This window comes from Drosophila albomicans, chromosome 2R (genome assembly GCF_009650485.2).
Source record: "Drosophila albomicans strain 15112-1751.03 chromosome 2R, ASM965048v2, whole genome shotgun sequence".
NCBI lineage: Eukaryota > Metazoa > Arthropoda > Insecta > Diptera > Drosophilidae > Drosophila > Drosophila albomicans.
The window spans coordinates 35,172,823-35,195,039 of NC_047631.2; the positions used below are offsets into that span (position 1 = coordinate 35,172,823).

The 22,217-nt window shown below is 34.0% G+C and overlaps 1 protein-coding gene across 1 annotated transcript; it reads right to left on the reverse strand.

Moving 5' to 3' along the window:
- Window positions 1-16: 16 nt before the first annotated feature.
- Window positions 17-21,406, reverse strand: LOC117575101 (uncharacterized). Its single transcript, XM_034259202.2, has 7 exons — window positions 21,148-21,406; window positions 12,251-12,874; window positions 5,633-5,847; window positions 4,945-5,080; window positions 3,305-3,438; window positions 860-1,142; window positions 17-776 (listed from the first exon to the last, which is right to left on the reverse strand). The coding sequence occupies exons 2-7, from the start codon at window positions 12,438-12,440 to the stop codon at window positions 550-552; spliced, it is 1,185 nt and encodes a 394-aa protein (XP_034115093.1). The 5' UTR covers window positions 12,441-12,874; window positions 21,148-21,406; the 3' UTR covers window positions 17-549.
- Between the last annotated feature and the right edge of the window lie 811 nt (window positions 21,407-22,217).

Genomic DNA, 22,217 nt, shown 5'->3' on the forward strand with positions numbered 1-22,217 from the left:
AAGATTACAAGCAATTCACTTCTTCAAATTGGTATATAGAGTAACACTTTCTTTTATTATTTTATTCAATTTGACTGACATTCACAAACGACATTACTAGGCGAATATTTCACATTTTTACTTCGATTCTAATCAATTATTATTTTATTTTAATATATTTTACATTTCTTGTCGTCTATTTATTACTTTATTACATTTTTTCTTCATTATTTAGCGTGTCTAACATAAACTATTTAAATGAATGCCTTGAATTCCTTCATTTTCCTATGTTAAATTGAAATATTTTCTTAAAAATACTTAAGTTTTAAACTCATTAGCTTACACACCACATTAAAAACGTCTTTTCAAAAACCATTTTCAATAAACAAACAAAAAATATTCTAAATTCTAATAAAGTCAAACTAAAACTGGCTACATTTATTTCAATAAGTCTTCTTAATTGTATTCACTAAATAACTAAACTATTTCGCTTTGCTCGCATAGAGGTTTTCCTGATTTCTGTAGCAATAGCTTAAGTGAAAATTCCACAAACAAGCCAGGCAATTCACATCAGCCGCAATTTCGAGGTACGAGTATGTGACCCGAATCTCTGTAGTTCAGGGATGAAGAACAAATCGAATTTGTTATATCTTTATTTATGGAACCAGTCATAAGGTACGTAGCTATTGCTAAAATCAAAAATGTCAACAATGCATCATTATGACAACGTTGAGCAGCCGAAGTTGTGAAATAGGAGCTAATGAAGTTTTTCATGCTTGAACCGGAAGAATGCGTAACTGTAGTTAGAAAGAACAGAACAGAAAGAAAAAATAAATTAGAAATTATTTGTATATATCACATTTTAAACATACAAACTTACCACGTGCGGGAACTGGATCTCTTTGCGGTGTACCCAATTCAATATCCTTATATTCCTGATATAAATCGGCAATTTGTGCTGTGCAACGTAGTATCAGGCCACCTGGATTAGGTACATACATGGGAGTGTCTTGGCTATATATCGAGTTCAAGCCATATCGACCACTATAAACGCCTGAGTTTGCACTGGAAAAGTGTACACCCTGCAACTGCAACTTCAGGGAAATGCGTGATGCAATTAGATTATCAATTGTTCGAATAAACTGAGACTCCGAGCTTGAGATCTGCAGAGTGAAAAGAAAGAAATGAAAAAATAGAGAATATAATTTGAGGACCGTGCCTGTTTATTCAGCGCTTGCAAATGCATTTGCATATTTTAAGGAGCTCAGACAACGACAACATTTGGCAACGCTTACCCTCTTAGTGCCCATACTACATTTGTTTGCTCGGACAAGAAAAAAAACTTTTGCCAGCTAACATCTTGTCGCCTTTTGCAAGTTGGCACAGACGACAGAAACTGGCAACAGAGGCTCCGCCACATGTGCACAAAATCCAGGCGGCTCAGCCTGGTGGCTATTTCTGTATGCATGAAAATTATGTATCAAGGAACTTTATCTGTGTTAATGTAATGCAGCAAATAGTAGCAGACATCTAAAGTAGTACAACGCAAGTAAAAATCTTAAGTAAAAAGCTCCTTACAATTGCGCACATTAGTCGCACTGGCTGGCAGCAACTATCCAACGGATAAATCGAAAATATGGTCTCGGCAACAAACGACAAATTAATGAAAGTTTTGCAATTTAAATCATTTTACTTGATTTAGACGCAACATTTTAGGCTAACTTTCATTTTATTTGATAGTTCTTTTATTATATTTGAAACATACATACATATAATCATATGTATAAACATATGGGAGCAACTAAGAATCAAACACTTTTACATTATCAGCCGGAAGGCAAAAGCCAACATGCGAAAATAGCTAATTTCAGGATATCTTCAGCCTACCTACTACGAGGACGTTTTGAACGATCAATCTATAAATTAATTTACACTGTTTGAGCGGATTTGGCCAAGATTTGACAAGTAATCGAATATTCTTTTATGAAATCAAGATCTATCTCGGCAATATAATTGGGAAGAAAAACAACAACAACAAAAATGATAATAATAAAAAGATAATATTTTCATATTTTAACGGAAATGCGTTTTGTCTGACCGTTGCGACGGATTGATTGCCGATTTTATTAAGTTCAGTTTGAACAATTTCACAATTCATTGGATATACTTGATGACGCAGCCTATACATACATAATATACCAATAGACATTGCAATCCATTCCATAACTATGTTTTATATGCTTTGCGTACAATACATTGCAAGCGTATCGACAACAAACAAAATTGTGGCACTGCAATATCTTCAGGATGTTGCCAAAAACTTTTGCGCAAGAAAGCCACCAGATGAAAAACCTACAGAGAGAAGCTTTTTTCAATTTTCCGCTAAATTTAACATGGCTCAAGTGCTATTTGTCTTCATTAATGGGTCATTGCAAATGCGCCTAGAAATTGGCAATGCGTATAGTTAGGTTCGTTGGCTTCGCATCTACACAACATTTTCAAGCCAAATGACATGCAGCAGTTATTAATTGGCAATTTACATGCCAAATGATTAATGTCTGGCTCGACGGAAGCAGCCAGCCGAAAACGAAGCCACAGCACCCCTTACCCAGGGCGCATATGTCACGGCAAGGGTGTATAGATGCTGAGTGTGAGTATGAGTATTTGTGTGTGCTTTGCAAATTACTGATGTGGCTTTTTACCGCATAAACTTTGTCAACATAAAGTTCTGTTGAGGCTCCATATGCCACTAGGACTCCTTAGCACAGTACCTTTACCGAAAATTTTTCCTTGCGTGCAGTAGATTGCTATGAAGCTTGAAGCTTACAAAGTGTATTTCTCTTTCTGACTCTGCCCTTTTTCTTACTCACAGCATGAAATATTCATTTGTTTGCTGTGATCGGTAATTGTAATATATCTTCCGCTTGAGAGTGTATATGTGTGGCATCGTTTTATATTACATTTTTGTCAACCCTGCTTATTGTCATTGACACATTTAAAAATCCCTTGCTAGTATCTAGTATTGCTGATATTGGTAATCCAATATGATTTTAATTGAAGAAACTTCTTTATTCCTGTGCTGAAGCTATTATTCCACAAACTTAATCCTACATTTTACACAATAAATTCATTTTTGATAGTATATATACTAACAACAAATTAAGGACATGATTAGTAATTCCAAAATTTCTTACAATCGGATAGTAAAGATAGAAGTCTCATTTTTTAGGCCTGCACATATGTATAAGCATTGAATGCACGGGTTGAATTGGCTTGATCAGACCATATTTGACAGAATTATATCAATAAATAAATCACAACTTACCACCATATTGTTGATTGTAAATGTAAGTTCAGCACGTGGGCGCGAGGGGGGTGTACTGCAGTTAGCACGTAGTACATCGCCTGGTTCGTACCTGGTATACTCAGTATATAACTGAGGTCGTTTGTCAGGGAGCTCTTAAGAAATAGAAAAATATATTACATTTGTCAATAGTTGAAGGAAACTTATTTGTATTAGGGCAATTTAAAAATATTAAATGGAAAATAAGTGAATTAGTGAAACTTCCTATATTTCAGACCTTGAACACCAATCACGCTGACAGTCAGCACTTTGCTCAACTTTTAATTAAGTCAACAAAGTTAAAAATAAAAGCAAAAACAACAGTAACAAAGAGTCTAATGAAAAAAGTAATTTCCATGCACAAGGGGTTCTCTGAGATTCTGGGCTGGGTTTGCATAGCTTGAGGCAACTCGTTTTCTAATCCTGGCGTCGCACCAGCACAGACATTTAATCCCAACTAGTTCTTTAGATGCTGCGGCTTTTTACGATTTTGACCTTTTATAACGCTAACGTCGTTCGGCTTTGCAGTTCTTAATGAGGGTCAGCAGTGAGGACAAGTTTAAAGATTAATTTAGCAAGTGACCAGCCTACTTTACACTTGGCAAACTGACTATTGTGTAGGGTGCTTTTTGACCTCTACGCTATTAAGTTGTTAACGCTTGAACCTTCAAAATATCAACTATTTGCAAACTTTGAAGAATATGTGCTATGAACTCTGATTTCTAGCCGCATTCCAAACTAAACATTTCGACTTAATGAAATCATGACTTTGCAGTCAAGAATAAATTAGGTTGCTTGTCTTCACTCTTTCAACGCACATTATTTTGATGAAAGATACTATGACAACATTTGACGAACTTGATGTTGTATCTTATTAGAATATTGTTATCAAAGTAAATGTATAAATGCTCAGTGAAAATTAAGTAAAGGAGTACCACAATACTAGTAGGTGAAAGGTTTTTTTTATATTAATTTTGAAATCAGTTATAGCTGAAATTTATGATTTATGGTCCTCTGAAATATTGATAATATAATATTATTATATATTATTAAGCAATATTACTGAAATATAAATTCACGTTCACGTGAATCCTAAAAGGGAATAAGTCACCATGGCTTAACTTATATTAATGTATAAGTCGTAGCAACAGCAACAACACAAGCCAATTAAGTAACAAAGCATTTAAGGAAACTTAAATAACTGCGCTCCAAAGGGTAAATTACACTTTGGAAATACCAAAAATTTAAATCAAATTCTTGATCAAAGTTTTAATCCCACGACGTCAGTTTAGTAAAACCAGACAATTAAGCAAGCCAAATGCTGTATTAAATACTATACTTGTACTTTGCTAACAGCAGACTGCTTTCATGTTAAGGTACAAACATTAAAAATGCACAAGATAAGTAAGTTAAGTTAAGGAAATCTTCTCAGAAAATCAGAGAGAAATCGCGAATCGATGAACTGCTCTAATATGCAAGTTTGAATCCAGACTAACGTAGATGCGGATATTATTTGTTTTACACACTTACGACTGAGAAATAATAAATGCCTTAATATACATAAATAAGCGACTTAAGAATATTTAATGTAATGATTTAATAATGTAGATATTGTTACTTACCCACAACTTGCATAGTACCCAAGGCAGTAGCTGTAGAAAAAAGTGGAGCATCGGCAGTAACTTCACACGAAAAGTTTCCAGACAGTCCGAAGCCCACATTGCGAATAAGAACTTGGGTGGCATTGGAACTGGTAACCTGGTAACAAAATAAAAGAAATATACACATATATGATTAGCTGAGAATAATGCATCAGACTAGTCGTTTATTCATATATATATATTTATTATCCACATGGATATTTCAGTCTTGATTTACAAAGGCGATGGTATAAAAGCAATAAACAAAATTTGGTCGCACGTAACAATTTAAATGAAAATATTTAGCAAGGAGCCGCGTTGATGCGTCCTGGTATTCGGACTTATATGCAGATTGAAGCCTTTACATAAAATGGAATTTTTGAATGCCCAACAATAACAAAAACCCTTTAAGCTGAATATAAATGAACAAAAAGTTATAAAATATACAATATCGTACATAAACGTAGTGTGCACGCAATTAAAGCTGGGAAGGGAACAGCATCCAGCCGTCACAACTGGGTGACAGACTTATGAACGAAAACTCATCTTAAAATCGGAGCTTGGCGGATGGACATTTCAATTTACAGATAATGTTAGTAATTTTAGTAATATTAATAATGAAACTATTGTGCTTCGAAATGCTCTTTAAATAATATTGGCTGTTACTTACATCAACGTGTATACCAGGAAACGGAAATACTTTGGTATTGGGAAACTCGCCAGGTGTATAACGGTAAAACTCCAGTTGACCACGATAGAATTTGGCTGAGTAAAGCGGAGCACCCTCTAGATCGTACATGCAGCGCAGGATAACGTGCTGGCCACGTCGAACCGCTGGTGGTTCAATAATTAAATTGACATTCCGTAGCGAACACTCAATAATATCTGAAATGATTAATCATTTAAAAATTAAGTCGAGTCATTCCTTTAAACTACAACAAAAAACTTAAATGTGTTTTATCTTCATTTGCTTAATCTTTAGATTTTTTTAAAATATTTAATAATTTAAAAGATACTGAATAACCAATTCATTATTCTTTCATTTTGAATCTCATCCTTTTAAGAAATAATATTAATATTATCTTTAAAATAACGAGAACAAAATGGTGGAAACTATTATTTTATTTTAGAAAGGCAGCTAAAATTGTGAGTACTACACATTTTATCAAGAATACATAAAGTTGCAAATATGTATTAGTGATTGTGAGTTTCTCATTTCTAGAAAATGTCTAAAACTGAAACTAACCGCACTTAAAAAGTTAAACTTTAAATTTAATTTTAGGTCCTACGACTAACTTGTGTACTACAAAATAGTTTGCCACGTTTGTCACAACTTGAATATTATTCTATAACTCATTGTTAATTCACCAAACTCGTATGTCACAAAATCACCAACGAATAGTTTCTGTATTATATACGAATGGATCCCTCAAGTTTTATTAATTGCCAAACAATCAACGCTAATTTTTGGTTTTATGTCCTCCATTTGAAAGTCGTTTGTCAACAAATATGTAGCATAATTCACAACGAGTCGACGTTGAACGCCGTTGGGGTGCTTAAAGCTTGAAGCAAGGCACTAAAAAAATTTTTATATCTTATTTGGGTCACATTTCATGCCGCTGTTCACTTAAGAATAATGACACATCATTTGCGGTTTTGTTGTAGTCCTTCGAGAACTGAGTTTCTGTAGAGACGGTGTGTGAATCTTTCCCAAAGCGAATAAAATGTTATTGTTGCACCGTGGAATAAATTACCTTTGGGAGTTGCTTGTTTATCAGGTAATGTCTGCATATTTTTATATTTTCGTATATTCAATATACATATATAAATGGACTTCAATACTAGTTGACCATCATCAAAAGCGGGATTAAACAGAAAGCGATTTTACTTTCAATTAGTTTATCGTTTGTCTGTATGTAAGGGTTGCTAATTATTTGTTATAAATGGAATTTGCAGTAGTCATTCACATTTTTAAGAAAAATATGTATTGACTTTTTGTCACTCAAATTTATAATTTGTCCCTTTATTCTTACAGCAATGGAATTTTACATGTCTACATTTTGGGCAGTAGCTATGCTGTAACCCCCTTCTAAGAAAAATATATTTGTTGGGGCAGATTCATTGAAAAGCTAATCTAAAGAACATGAATGTTTCTATAAGTATGTACACAATTCAAAAGAACATTGTTTCATCATTTGTCCGGTCTCGCTACAAATTACAAAGGACATTGAAAGCTTGAATGCAAATCTCAGCGGGAGAGCATCGCTGAATACCAACAAGTATGGACCTGGTAGATTCAACTGCACCTTCCCCATTTCTATTTAGGTGTGGACAAAGACAACACTTTTTGCTAGCTTACGAGTATGTTTGCAGATGAGGCTACCAACGCACATAAGTATGCAACATGTAATGGAATTTCTAATAAGCGTATGCTGCAATTGCTGCTCCTGGTTCTTCTTGGCTACGTCAACAGCATTTAGGTCCAGCACAAGCAGATGTAATCGGTACAAGCGCCAATGAAGTTCTTTTGTTTACCTTAAGCGGTGAGTAATAAGGAAACAGGTAGTCAGTCGGAATATTTACTTATTTGAAACTCGAAAACATGAGCAATGCATTTAACATCATCCACTTGCACATATCCTTACTCACAACAACCCAAAACAATTTAATTAACATTGAAAAGCAAAAAGCAACATTCAAAGCTATAAATCAAGGCCCTACCCACTACGTGAAACAAACCGATACATTGTTATATGGTCTTTTATGAAGGTATATGGCATGCTGAAGTCGAATAGTATTTACTCTATAACTAAGGCTAAGTTCTCTGGTAAATTCTCGTTTTCATGATGATATAATTGTATATTGAGAGAAACTCATATCTCAGAAAAATGTTATTAAAATAAATTCAAAACTACGCAGTTCTTCTAGCTCTGAAGAACTGTGGTTAGGTATTGAGTATGGTACGATTCAGTTTGTAGATGTTAATGCGGTAAAGCGTAATCCAGTCCTGTTTGTTGGTTGGCCAAGCCCAACTATCTAACCATGTCTCAAACTCATCAGCTCAATAATAACAAAGCTCACGCCAACATAATTTACTCATTGTTGAACGGTTGGTTGAGCTCACACCTTAAAATATGGGAAATACTGCAACACCAGAACATGGCACAATTTTTTATGTGTATATTTTGACTTCATTTTATAGAAAAATATTAGGAAATCCCGTACATAAGGGTTTTTAAAGATTGACCGATTCAATTTTATATTAATATCACAATTAGCTTTTTAACTGGTCACATTTAAAATCAATAGAGAAAGACAATCAAACCGAGAAAAAATAAAAGAAATAAGTTTAATGAAAAAATAATATGTAATAAAATAAATCTAAATATTATGTTCTATGGAGAGCTTGTTAGTAGAGGAGTCCACACAACTCTCAACCTAAAATCCTTGCGCTACTCGTTTGTCTTATGACAGTCTTTCTTTACACAGAAGAGCTAAGCAAATAAAACAAAAGGGATAACAGTGTAAATATTGTGAAACAGACAAGGGATTTGCGCACAGACACAGCCATATTTATATAAAAATAAACAGACAAATATTTACCTATATATTTATGTGCAGATACCCTTCTTTCTGTATGTAAGTTGTTACACATAAGTGCATACGAATGTATGTATAAGTATCTGGCGGTGACATTGCGATGGTGACAAAACACACGCTTATTTTTATATTTGCTATTTACCAGTTTCCATTTCATGAGCTCTATAGTCGTGCTCGTGCTCGTACATTTTGGTCTTTATTCATACTTAGATATGTACTCCATGCTCATATTTACGTATCTTTTTTTTCTGTGAACAGGCTCTTCTTGCCATCATGCATTCCCACATATGGATATGTGTTTACAATAATGAATACTACAAGTTAAGAGCAAACTAACATTTTGTTATCTAAGTCCAGCGATCTTTCTCTCAAATGTAGCTTTTTGTAAAGTTTTGTTTTGTTTGTTTTTATGTCAGCAGACCTTACACCATATTATTTTCGCAAAGCTCTTCACAGACTATCTTATCTTATACGTTTAATCACAAAATAGAATTCCTACCGAAAGTCTACAAAAATGATACTTTTTACCGTTTCAGTTATTCAAGTTTGTATTTGGCATCAATCTCCATTATTTTGATGAATTAAAGGAACGAGCTTAAAACATATATTCATGTTAAGGTATATACATTTTCAAAAATTAATTTTATACTTATTAAAATAATAAAATACCCAATATGGTTAGGAAAGATAGAGATGAGTGTGTATGACTCACTGCTACTCATCTTTAGGGAGAAAGACAATGAGAGATCTTCAATTTCCTTTAAGCTTTGTGTTTTAAATTGAACACTTCTCCTTTGATATTAAGAAATTTGCAATTTGCCCATCATATACCATCCTAATTTTAATTAAATTATGAAAGTACGCTTTACTGCCATTAGTTCAGTTTATTTGTATTCCTGTACTCGTTGTTTTACCAATTTCTAGTGCACTTTGCTGATTCTTAGCCAAAATATGCCTTAAAAGTATGCTCGAGTCTTATTAGTTATTATTGTTGTATGTGTAAATGTGTTTATGCAAACGCCCTACATTTGAGTTACTGGTTTTCGAAAAGTTGTTGCAGTTTTTCGACGCCTCTTATTGCAGATTTATTGACCATAGTAGTTTTTAGTATTTTGTTTTTGTTTTACTTTGTTGTCACTACTTTTTTTTTTGTAATTGTTCAAAGTTTACCGTGGTTTTGCTGCGGTTTCTGCATTTTGGCCACGGCTAGCTTCTGTGCCCAGCTCTATTTTTGTACCGTTTTTTTTTTTTGGTTGAGGAATGGAAGTGGCAGTCATAACATTTTTGTGTCGCAGTTGCTATTTTGTGATTTTATTCAGTTTCATTTAATATTGTTTTTTAGTCTTTGCTATTGCAGCTTAATTAAACGTGAAATATTGAACTTCCAGATGGTTGAATGCATCAGAACGCGACTCTATAAATATAGGATGAAATCCCGTAAACCAAGGAAAAATAAATGCGTAGTGAAGAAAAATGCAAAGGATGCGTTCAGGTTTGTATATTGCACAATATATAATATAATCTTCTATTATTAGATTTAAGCAAATATTCGAACGTATCTCCTTGCTCTTTATAACCTCAAGCATATGCCTAATTGACCAAATTATTTCAACTATTTAACTGAAATCTTGCAGGCCTCTCACACTGGAGCAGAACATTCCAGCATTGCCAAATTACGCTAATGATAAATAAATTATGTGCTGGCAGCCACACAAATGAATTCCCCATTCCCTCCCCTAGGCTCTCAGGCAACCACAAACAGAAAATAAATAAACTCAATGGCATTGCTGAAAGATAAGTGTGTGCCTCGTGCAAACTACGGTTTCTTCGCGGCAAGGGGATGATACTGGGTACTGAGCGGATCTGGCACCACTGAAAGCATAGCGCACACTCGTTAATAAGGAAAATCTGTTGCTAATGTACAATATAAGTTAATTATGGGAACACAACACACAGAATGTAAAAACATTCCATTGATGGTGACAACTTTTGCAGCATATGAAATTTTAGCTGACTTTTGTGTGTTCGCTATTTTAAGTATACATACTTTAATGTGTAATTGTTACTGCAATTCTAATAACCCAGTTGTGTACGATTTTTGTGCTAGATAATTGCATTTTACGATAAGACAAACAACCGTTAGCGCGACAGGAAAATTCAGAAGGCTTCACGAAAGCAAAACAATAACAATAGATTACAAATTTGATTAATAATAAATAATCGGCCGCACTCCTAAATTGCATTGATTGCATACTGTGTATAATATTGGCAAGTAGCAATCTACTTTAAATTCACGTTCCAAAGACCCGATTAGTTATGATATGTTTTTTCAATTCGTTATCTTTATATCAATATTATTTTACAATTCAAATTATATGTTTGATAAATGCAATTTCAAATACTGTGTTTTTCATTTAGGTTTTAACATTGCTTTAACCGCCGACCACACACAATTGAATATTTATAGATATTTAATCGTTTTGACAATGTCACTGACCAGCTTCTGTTTTTCGTGAAGAAAAACTGTGTTAAATTATAGTTTGCTATTTTCATTTATTTATTTTATTTATATATTGAATCAAGTATTTTATGCTAAATTGAAAGAGACTACTGACTGCTGGGGCTTTGACAGTATATTCATTTACCATTGAGTACTGCAAAATGGATTAAAACTATGAAAATTAATTGCTTAGCGAAATAAAATTTTTCACGTTTCCGATTTCGACAAGAAAATAAAAACTAGAAACTCTTAGTTATTATATGTCTGCTTCAACAAAAAACTTTTAAAGCATTGCAATAAACATTGTCACTTTCAAGGAAATAAATAAATAAATAGGTTGAAATCAAATTCTCTACAAACCCCATTGTTCAATGAAATGGTTCTTCAGCTCTTCATTAGTTATGTTCAAACAACCAGGCCAATAGCTATAGTTAAGGAACGGCCAGTATTTAAGTAGTCTTAGTACAAAGAGCCTGACAACGTAGACGCGGTATGAATGCCATAAAAACATTTTACAAGCATTTAGCATCAACATTAGCACAATAATAACAAGAAGAGCTCTTGTGAGGAACTCAATACAACTCTGATTTCAAGTTCTGTTTCGATTTCGCTTCGCCAACGGAATGCCATCAACATCTTGCTACACACCCCACAATAGCTATCTATCAGTCTATTGGTTGGTTGGACTGTTTGATTGCCTGCCATGCTAGGCTACAGACTTAGGTTCCCCTTTTCCGTCTGTCAATCCTTTTAATGGTTTGCCGCTTTTAATGTCACTTGCTCTAAAGTAGATTTCATCTACCTCGTAAGTCTCTTGTACTATTCGCCGCTATCATCTTCATTGATGTCATTTTATTTGTATTTTATTACGGTCAGAATGATATTTCAACTGTCATCTGCCACGCCATAACACTTTCTACTTTTGCCAACACTATAATTATATTTATTTTGGTGTACTACATTGTTTTTAAAATCGACCATCTATTGCTAACAGAACATATCTTCTATTCTCTTTCGCTAATATTCCAAATTTAATATATAATTTGATTAGAAAATTCACTGCTGCGCACACTTGTCTCCACAATTATACATACATACATAGATTTATAGAACAGAGGGAATTCTTGTTTAAAACTTATACCATACAGTATGAATTAACAGTACAAATATGTATACAAAACCACTTACCCGCAGTCGACAGAATGAACATCAGAACAAATCCCAGCGAGATCCAACAACCTATGGCCTGAGCAGCCCACCCGTTTGTGCATCGCCTTCTTGACTGCAGAAATCCATGTCGTATGGTTGTATAAGTTATTCGCGGCATCATTTTATGCGCCGTAGTTGACGACTTGGTGGCCAGTTGTCGAGCCAGCATAATCGAGGGGTCTGGCAATTTTGTTCATACGCGTTTAGACAACATTTGTGGCACATTCAATAAACACTTCAACTTCACACCGCCGTTTACCGACCAGAGCATAGAGACTGTTTCCAATTTGTGGTTGGGGAGTACGATATTAATGTCTTGTGCGACTGTTGAACAACTTATTCATCTGCACTTTAGATTTAGTTTTTCAAGAACATTGCAGTATTAAATACTTTTCGAGATTTTGATTTCAATACAAGTATACAGAGTACATGCGTATAAATTTCCGGGTTGAGCACAAGTATTCTTGACTAGTGATGCGTCCACTACCATTGCTGTAATCCATTGAAAATAGTTTTATGTGGCACAGAATCGTTTTGTTGTGGTTTTCGGTTAATAGCCTCCTATTAATCTGTGCACATCCAGTTGTTGACGACAAAAATATACTGCAAGTGTAAGTATAAACACTGTTGCTTTATTATTATCGTCAAGAAATAATATTACGTCGAACGAATGCCCGCTACGAGTTGTAGACAGTATGCCGGTCCCTAAAGTGAAGCTAAGGCAAGTTGTCAAGCAACTAAAAATTGTTTGCTTCAGAGAACATGAAGACTTCGTAAACACACCCCAAAAATATGAATTGTAGGTGGGCAACAATTCCAAAATTAGCACTGTGCATATGTTTCGCAACATAAACTCCCAGCAACACTTTAGGTGTTGCTAAACATGTTGCTGGTGCTTCGATATTCAAGATGACTAAACTTGAATAGGACTAAACAAAGGCATGTTATCCAAACAATAATAAATAATAAGCTGGCAACATCAAAGTGAAAATACAAGTCTGTAACTCTCTACAAGTACAATCCCAAACAACAGCAATATGTGTTCTTTCGAAATGGTTTTTACCCCTATAGTAGTAGTCATTAACACTCAACATTCTAAAAGGGGTAAGTTCAGTTATTCTGAGTCTTAATGAATAATAGAGAAACTTTTGTTTTACAATACATACTTCATACTTCAGAGTACGTTTTGTATAAAATGGGTATCCAATTATTTTTTTCATGTTTTATATACATGCCTACATTTTTATTACCGTTTATAAACACAATAACAGTGGTAAAAGGTCGCTAATTAGCTTTACTCAGTACTGTACAAATTATATGATACTGCATTCCACTTTTGGAGTTCCCATATAATTTGCAGCTATTCGTGAAGCTTCTCTTAGTGGCAACCTTATACCATATGTAGCATTTACCAAGCAGACATTTCTTTTGTTCTTCTCTGTATCTTACTAGTACGTATATCCAGAATATTAAATTATATACCTAACAATCCATATGTGGCTTATTTTCAAAGTTTGACATTGACAATGATTCTCAATTTCAGTCTTCTTAGAGCTATGCTTGTTTGCCCACCTCTATCTATAAAATATCTAAAAATGCAGCACATGCATACAGCCAATCACAACGGAATTTCGCTCATAATATGTGTAAGTATAAAGCAGACATAGGAACATACATATGTACATATGAACATATAAACGCCATAACATGCCCATGCACTTAGCAATTTTATTATGCTATTCACTACCCCTTGACAGACGCGACACGTGTTATTTAAGAATAATAAAGAGTGTTTATATGAGTGCTAGACAGACAGTCAGTCGTTCTTATGTTCGGTTGAGAATAATAAGCATTTGACAGAGCGCTTGATAATTTGAGCACATATGTATGTATATAACAAATTATTTATTATGAAGTGTTTTAAACAAACAAAAAAAATACGGAAAATGAATACAAAAGTAATTCTATTAAAATTACCTTTTCATTGTTATGATATCAGTTCATAAAATTACCTATTCTATGCTATAAGATCAGTTCAATATGATATAGAAATTATCGGATTATTATATTAATATGAGCATGGACGATGCATAATATTTCTATTAAAATCAAAATGATCGTGTATCGAAGAGCGCATTAATATACATCGGTTAGTTTACCTAATTCGAAACAGAAACAAAATATGCTTTAAAATATGTCTTTTAAATTTTCGCTTTGCTTTTTATTTTGTACACAATTCTCCTCGTTTGACTGCTGTTTTGACAAATTTTTGAGTGTGACCAATTGAATTTCAGTGTTAGCAATTTAATTTCTTTTGTTGTCGACGACATAAACATAACGAGAACGCTGCATGCGCCCTCGTATTTCATCAAGTGCTTTGCAGCTGCGTTTGCAGCTGGTATTTTGTTGACAGCAGGACAATGGCAAGTACGTTGAAGTATTCGGCTCACAAAATTCAACAATGATAATACAAGTTCAGAAAATTGTGTAAGAAACAGCGGCGACACAAAAATATAACGAGACCCAATATGACCCTAAAATCTATTCGTCAAAGATGGGTCTGTGGCACTAATATCAAAACGAACTCTTAAATTGCCAATAGACAAAAATCTGCATCATAACTTTATAACTTTATAAGTAATAAAATTATAATTCTGGAATAAAGTTTTACATACTATATTTTTTAGAGAAACTATTTGAACTCTAAGAACAATACTTTTAATGCTCCTGTTTAACAGTATTTTTATTTCTGATCCGACAACTCGAATGCATTTCAATATAAGTGGCGAAAACACTTACTTAATGGAAATTACTTGAGGGTCATACTCGAACTCGACAAGCTACTCGTACCAAATCATTGATAGGCAAAGCCGAGAGTTGAGCAATCACGTTCTGGGTGGAAGCCCCTCAATCCACAATAAGGAGGACGATGTCGATGAAGCCACTTGAATGTGTCTTCTCGATTTTTACTAAAAATCATTTAACAGCAATGTGCTCGAAATGTGAGATGTTCTTCAAACATGCAAACACAAATACAAATACAAACGGAATACTTTCTATTGATTGGAGCCGACACCAGGACACCAACTGCTTAAATTTTTACTTGCTCGTTGCCAAAAGCCAAAATGGCAGCACGTAACATGTACGTGTGACTTTCCTACATGTATGAGTATTATGCTTAGCAATTTTAAAATTGTTGTGTTCAATCAAATCCAGTTTGCCAATACCCAGACAAACATCATCATCACCATAAAGCATCGACATTAGTATCAAATCACACTTATCACCATCACTGACAGTTCCTCATGGACTAGCTGCCATAGTGCTGATAGCCAAGTGTTAGGCAGAATCATTCCTGCTGTTCCCAAAGGTGTATCTATGTACGACACTTGCTGGTGTATGAATAAGTTATCTGCTGGCAGTGCTTACATGAATCAGCTTCTAGAGCAGGAGATTGAGAGAAACAAAATGAAATTCGGAAGCGAGGGAGTTTCAGTTCAAAGCTAGAAGATTATTAGCACATAAGAAAATCGTTGTTAATTATTGCCTTAATATAATCAAAAGCCATCATTCACATTTAAACTTATCTCAATTACTGATAAATAGTTATTTAAATAAAACCTTCTGAACTTAAAAATATATTTTAAATAAAACCAAATTTTAATTCCTAATATCCACCACAATTGGATCCAAACAAATATGAAAATAATACAACAAAATTCCACAAGGATACAGCATACAACTTAAACACATACAAAACAAAATTTGAAACTTTCTCCCTAGAATTTTTTCTATTTTTTGCTTTATTTCACAAAGCGTGGAGTTGAGTGAGTTAGCGTTAGCATTTGTCAGTTTCGGGCTGCCAGTGCGCACTTCCTGCGGAGTCAGTCGAAGTTCGTATATTTCGTAACTTACTACAAGCTTTAATAAACTTGCCAAATATTTTCTAGTAAATCATGAACTCATAGATATCTAAATTCACTTCAGATTTGACCTGAATACGTTCCCTATAATGTGACGTTATGTTTTGCTTGTAATTGTACAATTTCTTCATTAGACTATGCGCAAAGCTTAAAAAGCTAAGAAAAATTAGATTTTGAACTGTGATTGGTGTGTCTGTGTGTGTGTGTGTGTGTGTGTGTGTGACTAATATTTGTTATATCAACAAAATTACATACATGTGTCGACAAGGACATCATCAAAGAAGAAACAAGGAAACTAGAGAATTCGAATTCTGAGCGAAAGCTATATTATTTAAAAGTGGTACCTGGGGTGTTGACATTTGGTCAAAGCTTTTGATAATTTAGATTTCGCAACTTCTGATAACATACATATCGTATGTTCTAGGGAACGATTTACAAATTTATAAATTATTTGTGTATGCATAGAATTAAAAATGATTGCTTAACCTAATGTCATGTTGGTTGCACTTATATGTACATAAGAGTATTACGTACTTTAATACCAAACTTATCTAATGCTACTAAAAGGGGGTCACACAAAAAAGATTTTTTTAACGAATAATTCACTTTCATTACACAAAGAGTCAGCTGAAAGTGAACAAAAATAAAGCTACATTACCACAACTTAATGAGTGCCTAAAACATGCCAGCGTTTCGCTCCGCCTCGCTCCGCCCCGCTCATTAAAAGTAACCAAACTGGCGGGTCCACAAACCAAAACGCAACAACAAATAGCGACCGCAACACATGAAAAGCTGGCAAAAGGCAGCGGTCCGGGTGTCTCTCTCCACGTCACTGACATCAACGCTAATGACAAAAGCGCGCAAAGTTTGTTTTTGCTTGTGGGGGTAGCTGGAGCTGGGAGAGCAGCGACTGACGCTAAACATGGCCACAGGGTGTGACTGGCCGGCAAGCACAAAAATCACAAAAGAGCATAAAATTAGCGAGCTAGGCCGCATCAGTTTCTCTAGCTACGAGTATCTTCCACTGTCTCCCTTTACTCTATGGACTTTGTATCGTTACTTTATTTTAAATTTGCGCACAAAGATGGAACGGGGGCAGAGAAGAGGCGCTCTATGGTACAATGTAAGCAGTCAAAGCGAGCGTTTCCATGATGAATTCATCCCCATCATTTTACTTGTAGTAAAACTTGTGATTGTTGGTGTTGCTTTGGCTGCTTTTTGGTTGTCGACTGCTGTCCTGATTTTTCATTGCGGTCGTCATCGTCGTTGTCGTTGTCGTTGCTGATGCCTTTGTTGTTGTTGTCCTCGCACTTACACAAGCTGGTCATTAGCTGCGCCTGGCAGCAAATTATTTATCTGGGAGCGGCACTAGTAACCATATTGTTGCTGTGGATTTCGACGCTTCTTTCGACTACCATTCGACTGGCACCACGCAAGTTGTTCTTTTTTTAGACATTTATGATAATCATCAGCGGGCACCGCTGAATGCCTGGACGAAAATCGCCTTGATAGCCACTGGTACACAAAATTTCGCATGTGTTGCGCCATAAGTTTGTTCTTTGAGATAGACAAGGCAAGAGTCCCTGCCCGTTTTCTCACTTCTGCTACCACAGCATTAAGCGTGTTGTAGAAATTTTCATGTCAAGTACTTAAACTACTGTTGTTGCTCTTATCAAATTCATAGGGGAGTCCCAGTAGCAAAAAAAAAAAAAAATTAAGGGCAGTTGGAAAACATTTTTCATGTAGCACGCTGAAAAATGTACGCAATTTGTATATTTTGTAATGTTTTGTGGGTGGAAGTAGCTGCTGTAGTGGCTTTTTATATATATCAACATATATACGTACAATTAAAGCATTAATTTTTCTCAAGCATAATAGCTATATTACGAGATAATAAAATAAATTAATATTATAATTTGCATGTGCACTTCTGCACGTTTCAGAGCTAAAAAAAATGTAATTAAATTGAGAATTTGTTACTTCAAAATCACATCACCAAATGCTGATTTTGAGGATTTATAGACAATATTTTAGCGTTATTGTAGCATCACTTTGCATATTTATATGGTATGTTCATATGTGTATATAGTATATAAAGATATATGTAATTGTATGTATATGGTACTCAATTCGATAGAATTTTTATGTCTTACTCGGATGCCACGTAGCGCAGTTTTATAGATGTTTCAACAAATTTATTGTCGTTGCTAACTGTTTTTATGATTCTATTTGATGATTGTTTTGGTTTTGGGGCTCAGAAATTGCTTCAACTGTCCTTTTGAAGGCATCGAATATCGAAATCATGAATAAAATTCATTTTTCTGTCAATGACATGAAATGCCATACTTTCTTTGATTAAGGATTAGCGATTACAGCTCGAATCCACAATGGACTAATTATGTGTTTTCAAACTTCAAAGTTTTAGATGCAATCCATAAATATTCAATCAACACGCTATATTATTTATCAGTTGTAAGCAAGCCCACAACTCTCAGGCAACAACACGGTATAAACTTATTAAACCCCACTTAAGTATGCCAAAAATGAGCGTTGAGTATTGCGTGAAATCTTGATTGAAGGGATTTTCTAAGCTTTTGAGCAATATAATAATTTAATTTAGTCCAAGTCAACAGGAAGAGTATGGATGAGGGGGCTCATCATTAAAACGTCAAGAGGCTCAAAAATAAGTAAATCTTAGCATAATTTAATAAACTCTAAATTGTGCGGGCTACACCATCTCTATAGGTGGCATCTCAATATAGCTACGTGTGGCTTAATAAAATGCGAAGGAGGCAGTAAGCACACATAGAAGCTACGTTAGATCAGTTTGAATATTAAGCTTATGTTTTCAATCCATCCAATACTAAACTTAGCCAACAAAGGAATAATTCATTTAATAGTTTCCCGTATTAACAACAGTTAAAACTGCATGAACTATCTGAGCTTTCATTAATCCATTTATAGAAATCGTGTCATCTTAAAAAATGGCGACTTGTTGAATACACAAAATCATAAAATGTCTTTTACCAGGAGTTTTTATATTAAAGACAAATTTTGAGAGAATGTACTTACAAATATCTTAATCTATATACTATACACTGAGCTTAGAAATTACACGTACATTAATCTGTGCAGGTTATTGGCAAAAAATTGTATGCTTTAAGGGTTTGAAAGTTTTTTGTGATTGCTTTTCTTTTTTATTGTTTCTCGCTTTTAGGCTTGCCCCCACAAATGCTCAAACACACAAAAAAACCTAACTGAAATACAAGCAGACACACGAGGGACGCTAGCACAACAAAAATAATCAGTTTGTGATATACTGAGGGTCCAGCAAACTGGGACTGGGATTCAAAACGACGGCTACTTGATAGAAATTATGCTGAGTTGTGAAACGTATAATTGAATTTACTTTTTGGTCTTTTCCATGTTGTGCTGAACTTCTTTGTCGATTTGTTATGTTCTCGGGATCAGTACCACCGACTTTTTGTACAATATTCAGTTACCGCTTTAAGTACAGTAAGTCTCCGAGACCTTTAACTCACATATAATTCGCGCTCATAAATCATTTGGTATTTGGCATAGGCAAACGGGTGGAAAAGTCACAAACCTCATGCTCTTTTTATTAAGCAATGCTAATCTAACTTTAACTTTCCTTCCAGTTATAGAAATTCCACTTCGTTGCTATCCTTAAATATAGGAACCTATTCGGAAAATTGAGATGTACATATTGTGTGTATATATTATATGTACATACATATATGCGTGTGTTTATGTCCTCTGCTCTCTGAGTATACCAGAAGCGCCGCCGACGGCTTCCAAAACAAAATTAAATTTGCTGTTCCCTTACACCCATTGGTTTTACAACAAAGTTAATGATTTTGTTTTGGTGGTAAATTCAATGAAATTTATAACTCATGTTGTGTGTGTGGTATCTTTCATTGTAAGCGGCTTAAAGTACCCATCACCACGTAAGTAAAATTGAATTGAGTCGCTTTTCTGGGTAATGTTAGATTACTGTTATTGTTGTTGACTTTATTTGTGTTTGCATTAAATACTTTTACTGTCGTTACAACTCGTCATACTTATTACTTCTTATTAGTGTTTATTTAAGTGGAATTAATTTTAATGTAATCCCAACTATATTAATAAACACTTGACAGTTATCGAAAAATTGTTTAGTTTATATGAATTATATAACATATTATACAATTATTTAATCTATTTTAAGAGTTTAAGTTCACTACTCTTAAAATTGTTAAAATATTACCTTAAAATATTACTTAAAATACATTTTTCAATTGGAATAGATATATAGATTGCTGAACCTTTTCGAGGAATAAAATAAAATAGTTTCAGTGTCGAACTCTTAAAAAAGTAAAAAATTAAAATATAAGGAAAACCTTTCGTTAACGAATGCTGACTTAAGCGAAGCACACAAATCAAATGAAATCATCAACAAACAACAATAGTCTGCTTCAGATCAAATAAATCAACAACCATTCAGAAAGTTTTAAATTCAAGGACCAAATGATGCCAAAATGAGACTGGAACAGGAACTTTCAAGATATAGATGGTCAGACTATTAGATAACATATAATATAAATTAATAAAAATTGTTCGACAACATTTTCTCTTAAGATTTTATCTCTTTAGCATTTAAGTATAGTAGCCGAACAAACAAAGCTCTGAAAGAAAGGAACACACAACAAACCAATAAAGTTAACTCGCTAAAGAACTGAGCAGATGGCGCAAGAATCTCAGTCACTCAGTCAGTTAGCTGGCAAACAACATGAGAAACAATAACAATACCAATATAGGTTAGGCACAAAGCACAATCTTGGAAGATTGCGTATACGTTGCAAGAGTACACTGCGGGTATATCCTCGATAGAAAAAATTGAAGCAACGGCCATAATTAAACATAAAACAGAATTAAATTATAAATATTATTTACCAGTAATTTGAAGTGCAGTTGTTATTAAAATGTGAGTTTTAAGTATCCTTCGTTCTAGTTATTCGTGTTAACACAACTACCTTCTTGTTACAATTAACAAAAATATTAGCAATACATAGAATAGATTCACTTGTATTTAATAGATATTTTTATAAACACTAGTCAAGTTTTCTTTTGATAACTTAGTGAGTAAACATGCCACTTTCACTGCCAAACCGACCGTTAAATTCAACGTTCGCCACACATCTACCAACTGATTTGCTCCCAACTTGACACATAGCGTGGAGGCTGCAATCTCATAGATTGTCAGTCGTTTTCGCCGCATCCGAAGCGACAGTCTCCTCGTTTTCAGCTACTCGTATGCTTATCTACAACAAAAAGCCATACGAGCTCTACAATTCGTTCTCGGAAAAGAGAGGACTTCGAAAACTTTCTCTCAATTTACTCAATGGCCATGGCAACAACACGAAGTTAAATATGGCTAAGAGAGCTGTAGCAGTTTGCAAAACGACCAGTATAACACTTTTCGTATCAAGCATTAGAAATTAATGATACTCTAAAACTGATAACCTAAGAACTAATCAGGCTTTATTATTAAATTCCATTTAATATATTTTATAAAATATAATTAAAATGATTTGGGATCATTTAAAATGCATTTATCAATTACAAACCTATACTGCGCTAATACTGCGCAAGCGTAGAAAATATATATAAAATACCAAGAAATACTGGGTACAACACTGGCTGGTGCAAATATTAGGATAGTTAAATAATACAAATGAGACAGTTTTTTTTATATTATCAAAAAGATTAATTTCTTTTGGAAAATATTAATTTATGTTGAATATGAAAATTATTTTTATTCTTAAATAAAAAACAAAAATATTAAATAACTATTTGATACACGAGAGTAGTACACACGTGAGTTCTTTTTGCTAGCTTAATTGTTTTCTTTTTTAATTTGAAATATAAAAAAAGAATGGGGAAAACCTGATTTCCATCATAAAAATGGAAAATTCTATGCTTTTGGGTTGCCGATAAACTATTCTCTATATCTGACACTTTTT